Raw genomic sequence first — 6,618 nt, 5'->3', positions numbered from 1 at the left:
CTCGCTACACGAACAAAATCTATGAAAATTAACTAATAGTTACAAACTACTAATGAAATAAAACTGAAATTCCGACAAATATACTGTAATCAATTGAATCATATTTAAAATTAAAAAAATACAGTACTGACAAATAATTTCATTACAGTGTTTTAAAATAAATTCATCTGCACAAAGACAATAAAATTGGACTAAGTATAATATCATTATCAATAAATAATATAAAAACATATTTACCAAAAGTAAGTTTTTGTGCGTAAAAACGTCTTAATAAAAATCATTATAGGAATGAAATATTTTTCAGCAATATTATAAACTAAATGCCTTGACTGATATCATGCCAATCTATTACAATGACTTTAAAATCGTTAATAGATTGAGAAATAGAACAAGTCATTTTAATAAAGTATATTTGAAACCAAAATGGCTGGAAAACCGCCATCTTTCGGATTATTGCAGTAATTTGACAGTTTTTCTATCACCGAAGAGTCGAACAGAAATGTAAATTGTGTTCAGCCAGATGTGAGCTCACAACCTTTTAAATGTAAGCCCAAAACACTTTTAATAATAATGACACTTTACTCTATTTTAAAGTAGGTTACCATCGAATATTTTGAAAGTAATTGTGCATATTCCAGATTGATTCATTGTAATAGATTGGCACCTAAGCATCACCCGCCCTTAACATTATTTTTTATTTATTTTTACAATATACAAGAATATACGTACAATGTTTTCCTTTGAGATTATATATTTAAAATCTGTCCTTATATGACTAAACAATGAGATGCAACTTTCGAAGCTACATAGTAATTGCGCAGTAGACTGTACACGAATTTCATTTCGGATGTTATAATCATGACTTGAGAAGTTTAATACATACGTACAAAGGAATACGCGCGCTTAATAATAAAATGCACTAAATAAAAAAAACACAACCTGAGAAAAATAGACTTTTAGTTTTAAAACGTAAAGTTGATTTCCCAATGTATTTTTATTATTAAGTGTCTTTGTATAAATGTTAATATTAATAATTTTGGCGCGAAAAAGACCTACATAGTAATGGAATGCAGGGTTACTAATGTTGTCTATCTTACTCTAATCTTATATGTGTGAAGAAACAAGCCACGAATGAGGATTGCAATGTTGGGGAATATTTATCAGTCGAAGAATCACAGGAAGGAGGCTTAGGCGAGTCTAATAGATTGAATGATTTGGAAGACGGCCGACCCACAGACTACGAAAATGAAGAGAGCTAACAGCCATGGTGCTACTGGGTACTGATCCTCTTTTTCCTGAAAAAAAAAACAAACAATATTATATTATGTTAAATTTACATTAAATTTGATGTTAATGTCTATATTGTCTATGTCTGTCTATGTATGTCTAGTATCGCCTATACATGCACTTCGTTATCATGGAACATTCATGGTAGGGGTATTGACATTTCAGTCAGATGACTAAGATATCATGACTCTGTATGCGCATGATTTCACTGCCATATCTCCCCTTCAATCGAAATACAACTTACAAAGCAACCTGTCTATAGTCTGATGAATTTCATATGTGACCCAGAGATGCCAGTGATAAACACATTTTACAAAGTCTATATTAATTACAGCAATCGAGTCACCACTACTTCAATCTACCTATAAATTTATGTTATCCTGGTACTTTCACCGTAGTTTCATTTTTTTTTTATTAATTGGATTGACGGTCAAGCTGACGTTCCACCTGATGGTAAGTGGTAACTGTCGCCTATATACAGAACAGCATTATGGTCATCATATTTACTTTTGACTATTACTTTTTTGTTGTCATATTTCGTAAATACTAGGAGAGTATAACTTAAAGATAGTTTGTTGACTATTGAGTATTATAATCTAGTGGTTAAATGTTAAAATACTCGCATTTTATTCTAGATTTATAACATAATCACAAAATGCAGTTTGTCTGTTTAAAATAATGAGGCCCATAGGTCGTTTCCGATAATATTTGCTACAAATTACATTCATTCCATATAAATAACATCGAAAACCACCTGTGACATTGAACATAATATGTTTTTATTGTTTGCAGTACATCAGTGTAGTATTTAATTTTGTACGTTATTACAAATCAGTAAGGATTACAATGTCTAATGCATGTTTCATTTCGGACCTAACTGCGCAGAACTAATGTTAATGTTTATACAAAGTAATGGTAGGAAATGGCGAGAAATCGATTGGATATGTTTAATCATAGAGAAAATATATTTTTTCTATAATTTATGAGTAGTTAATAACGTAATTGGAAACACGTCCCTTTTTAACAAATTGATTTTTGAGTGTGTTACGTGCATCACTAATTTCTATATATTGAAATTCAGAAGCTGTGTAATATTTTTTTTTTTTTGTGGATGATAATGGAATGGTGCACCCGCCTGCGCTAACGGTTTACGCTGGCAGGGCACCAGTGGAGGATGATAAGATGAGCATGAGATCATTTTTTAGCCCATCGTGACAAATTCACCAGGAATTTATCACGATGGTTTCCAGGGGGAACCGCGTGGAGGTCGACCTGACATGATACATTGCTAGCAATGGGGTTATCAATCCACATTACTAACAATCCCCTTCCCCCCAGCTGTGTAATATTACACACATTATTTCTAAATTACAGTATAAGTGTAACCCAGTGTAACACATACAGTTCTGTAATTTGGAAATGATCGATAGGATAATTAACACAAATTTTTATTTATAAAACTTGAACCAAAACTGAATAAGCATATGTAATAATCTGTAATGCTTCTAAAAGAGAAAAGTCAGTTTACCACAAAAATTGATGTTTTCAATCGAGAATCAATAAAAAAATTAATTATTATTAATATACCATGCTGTAAGAAATATTTACATATTTATACAAAAACTAGCTTTTGCTCGCGGCTTCGCTCGCGGTAATTTATCCCCTTAGGGGTGGAATTTATCAAAAACCTTTCTTAGGGGATGCCTATGTCATAGTAGTTTTATGCATGCAAAGTCACAGCCCGATCGGTTTAAAATTGACAAAGTTTCATACAAACTTTCATCCCCTATTTTATCCCCTTGGGGGTAGAATTAATCAAAATCCTATGTCATAACATCTACCTGCATGCCAAATTTCAGGCCGATACTTGAAAAATATTTTGTGATGGAACTTTGGTACATACCTTGGTGGTTTTAGGTACATTGCCTCGCATTGTGATATTTTTACTGGCAATCTCGTTGGCGATACGCATTCTCTGTTTTGGCGCCATTTTGTTTGATTTGAAATATATTTGTCCTGGAAAGAGAAAATAGACAAATTATATAAAAAAAATCACAATCAAACATTAAAAACAAACAGATATTACATAATTTGTTTTATTGATCAAGTAATTACAATTATGTAAGTATAATAAAAGTTCCAGACAATACACACAGTGCCATCTAGTTCCAAGCTAAATAGACCTTGTAATATGAGTAATAGACAACTGATATATATAGTATAGAATAGACATATAATATACATAGAAAACACCCAGCTGATACAAATATTGATACTTATGAATAGAAAGAAAGAATGAAAGAAAGAAAAATATTTTATTCAGAGTTTTTCAACAATATAAAAAATACAATACAATCATACAATATAAATAACAAACGAAAAAAAAAGATCAAACAAAATGTACATATAATTAAACCTAATTGTAGGTAATTAAAAATAAACATCAAATAATAATTGATTACAAGTGTTTGTACCATGTTAGGAATCAAACTCGCAACCATCTGAAGTAAGGCAGTATGGTAAATCACCAGATCACAGAGATTGTCTATTACTAATTCCCTATTTATATGAAGTATTTGTCCATTTTTTTTTTTAAGATATTACAGAGTACCCAAGAGGACACAAAAGAAGCAGAGGCAGACAGACCAAAAGATGGGAAGATGACATCAGGAAGGTAGCACGGAAAGTTTGGACTCAGAGTGCAAGGCACCAAACCCTATGGAGGCCTATGTCACTTGGAGGAGGCCTATGTCACATGACAGACTGTTGACATTCAGATGTGGAAAAAAAAAATTGTAGACTAACAGGACTGAATCTGTCTATTTCCAACTTGCCTATCCCATATGTTAGTGATATTGGGATTAACATTAGGAGGATTACGGTATCCGCATTGCCCACTACTGACTAATGAGATCACTAGAGGGTTGTTATGTAAGTGACAATTAATTAAATAAGCCGACATAAGATCTAAGATATAAGCATTTATAATTATTAATAACTACTGCTGTAAATTTGTAATGTAATGTTAACAGTAAATAAAGGCTTTTATTATTATTATTTTTTCTTTATATATATATATATTATATATCTCCCTTTGATGGGATAATAGACTGAACATTGCGGGTAAAAATCACCAAACAATGATAGTATAAATGATGAGGATGGATAATTTTTAAGTGGAAGACAAAAATTTGCGGACTATTCTACAAGTGTTTAATATTACAGCTTTTTGGAGATTATTATTATTATTATTATTTATATGAAGAGCAACACTGTCATCATATAGATTATGATGTATATAACATCTTTCTTGTACCATTCCAGATAATTGTGATATAATGTGTATAACCTGTATTGTTGTAATATAACTGCTGCTAGCAAGTGAACAAACTGCTAGAGGCAGAAATATAAAGTAAATATTTGAATATCAAATACATACAAATAATTCATTATCACCAATAAATCTGCATGGCTGAAAATTTTAAATACCTTGTGATATACAATATCATAAGGTATTTAAAATTTTCACACTTAAATAATCTATAAACAATCTGAAATGCCATCTATAGATAAATAAAATTGGAGTGTCTGTTTGTAATATTTAAATAACCATTTTTTACTACATGGATATGAATATCAATAGGGTACATACACCAAAATATTTTTGTTTACAATTTTTGTCTGTCTGTTCCGGCTAATCTCTGAAATTGTTGGACCGATTTTAACAGGATTTTTTTTGGCAGGTAGCTGATATAATAAGGAGTAACTTAGGCTACTTTTATTTTAGAAAAATATTGTATTTTCGAAATAGAAACATAAAGTTAAATTTCATGCGGATGAAGTTGCAGGAACAGCTAGTCTATGTATAAAATACATATCTTCTATCAAACTATTAATTCTTACACATTCTGTAGACTTTTAACTTCTCTATCAGCCCTTTTAACTTCTAGTAGTGCCCTTAATCTATAATTGTGTGTGTACTGTTGTTAATTGACATGTTAAAAGAACAAACAAATTTAAATACAAAATAAGATGCCAGTATGTCAAAAACAATATTTATTTTAGGATGTGGAAAAAGGACTTTTCTTCAAGATTAGTACAAACACAAAATTGAAATATTTAATTAAAGAATAAACTTACAAACTGGGCAGGTACTGTCAACACAAGTAAGACTGTTTTATTGAATTCACTTTATCAGAACTGCAGTGAATTGTAAATGTAATAGAAGTTTACAGTGAAGGCAGGCAATAAGATATGCTTCATTTTAATATGAAAACGTAATGTACCAATACTTTGAAATCACTTTCACTTAATTAGTAAATGACATGCCTCATTATAGGTATTTACTTTATGTAAAAATTATAAGCATTTACGATCATTTAGAATAATAGAACGTTATTTCGGAAATATAATCGATAATTAGAAACGTAATTTGAGTTTAATAAGAATATGCGTCAGAAGGAAATAGAGGAAAAATACTTGAATGTGTACACAGCTGTGACGAGATAGCGCTCTTTGCCTATAGCAAAATTACTTTTAAAAAGTTAAATTCTGTGAACATTACATTAAATTAAACTACAATTGGATTTATTTCACGCTCTTAATAAGATTTTCTAGTTAATCAAGCGATGTTATCAAAGTAGTTTTCCATAACATATGCATTTAAGTATTAATAAAATTCGCCAGTAATTTCATTAACAAGATTTTACTGATTCTAATGAGTGTAGGGTTGTATAGATATATAAAATAATGGAATGAAAGTAATACTTACAGTTGTGTCCTAAAATTAGGGGCTTTGAAGCCAAAACGCGAACAAGCTAACTTGACACGTATGTAAAAAGTGCTAGAAAATTGAACTGGTAGAAACGTCAAACAAAAATACTCAACAAGACAACACGTCATTGGACGATTTTTGACAATCCTAAGCATTACGTAGATGAGAGTGACACGCGTCTCGTTTAATGTTGCCAGCAATAAATATACACACTTGCAATACTAATACATAAAAACTACAGTAATAGTTCTTTATTTAATTTTAATAAATTAGTTTTCTATTATCTAATATACACACAATTACATATTTAACAGTAAATAATTAATATGTAACAAAATATTTCTGTCTAAACTATTTAATTCACTACAGTGCCATCTAGTAGTAAGTAGTAAAACGACTAAGTATATGGTTTAGTATCACTCAGCAAACTTTGGTTCATAAATTCAAAAATAGATGACATTACGTCTACTGTTTCATTTAGTCTATTTTAAAAAATATTGGTAGTTATTATAGATATATTATTATCTAAATAGTCGAATTAAGAAAAAATATAATAA

General features: G+C 30.2%; 1 protein-coding gene across 1 annotated transcript; it reads right to left on the bottom strand.

Annotated features, from left to right (window-relative positions):
• Nucleotides 1-473: 473 nt before the first annotated feature.
• On the bottom strand, nucleotides 474-6,174 carry LOC131849770 (stress-associated endoplasmic reticulum protein 2). The gene is made up of 3 exons (XM_059199888.1): nucleotides 6,059-6,174; nucleotides 3,191-3,303; nucleotides 474-1,295 (listed from the first exon to the last, which is right to left on the bottom strand). Exons 2-3 carry the CDS (start codon nucleotides 3,275-3,277, stop codon nucleotides 1,188-1,190), a joined length of 195 nt encoding a protein of 64 aa, XP_059055871.1. The 5' UTR covers nucleotides 3,278-3,303; nucleotides 6,059-6,174; the 3' UTR covers nucleotides 474-1,187.
• Between the last annotated feature and the right edge of the window lie 444 nt (nucleotides 6,175-6,618).

Source organism: Achroia grisella, unplaced genomic scaffold (assembly GCF_030625045.1).
Source record: "Achroia grisella isolate CSIRO2021 unplaced genomic scaffold, CSIRO_AGI_Agris_v1 utg660, whole genome shotgun sequence".
In the NCBI taxonomy this organism is placed as follows: domain Eukaryota; kingdom Metazoa; phylum Arthropoda; class Insecta; order Lepidoptera; family Pyralidae; genus Achroia; species Achroia grisella.
The sequence above is the reverse complement of the archived record's forward strand: the minus strand, read 5'-3'. Positions and strand labels throughout refer to the sequence as shown.

Bases quoted from the DNA above. Each gene is read 5' to 3' on its own strand.
- LOC131849770 (XM_059199888.1), bottom strand. From the start codon at position 3,277: ATGGCGCCAAAACAGAGAATGCGTATCGCCAACGAGATTGCCAGTAAA. The intron at 1,296-3,190 runs GTATGTACCAAA...TTTTTTTTTCAG, and splicing joins ATGTACCTAAAACCACCAAG to GAAAAAGAGGATCAGTACCC.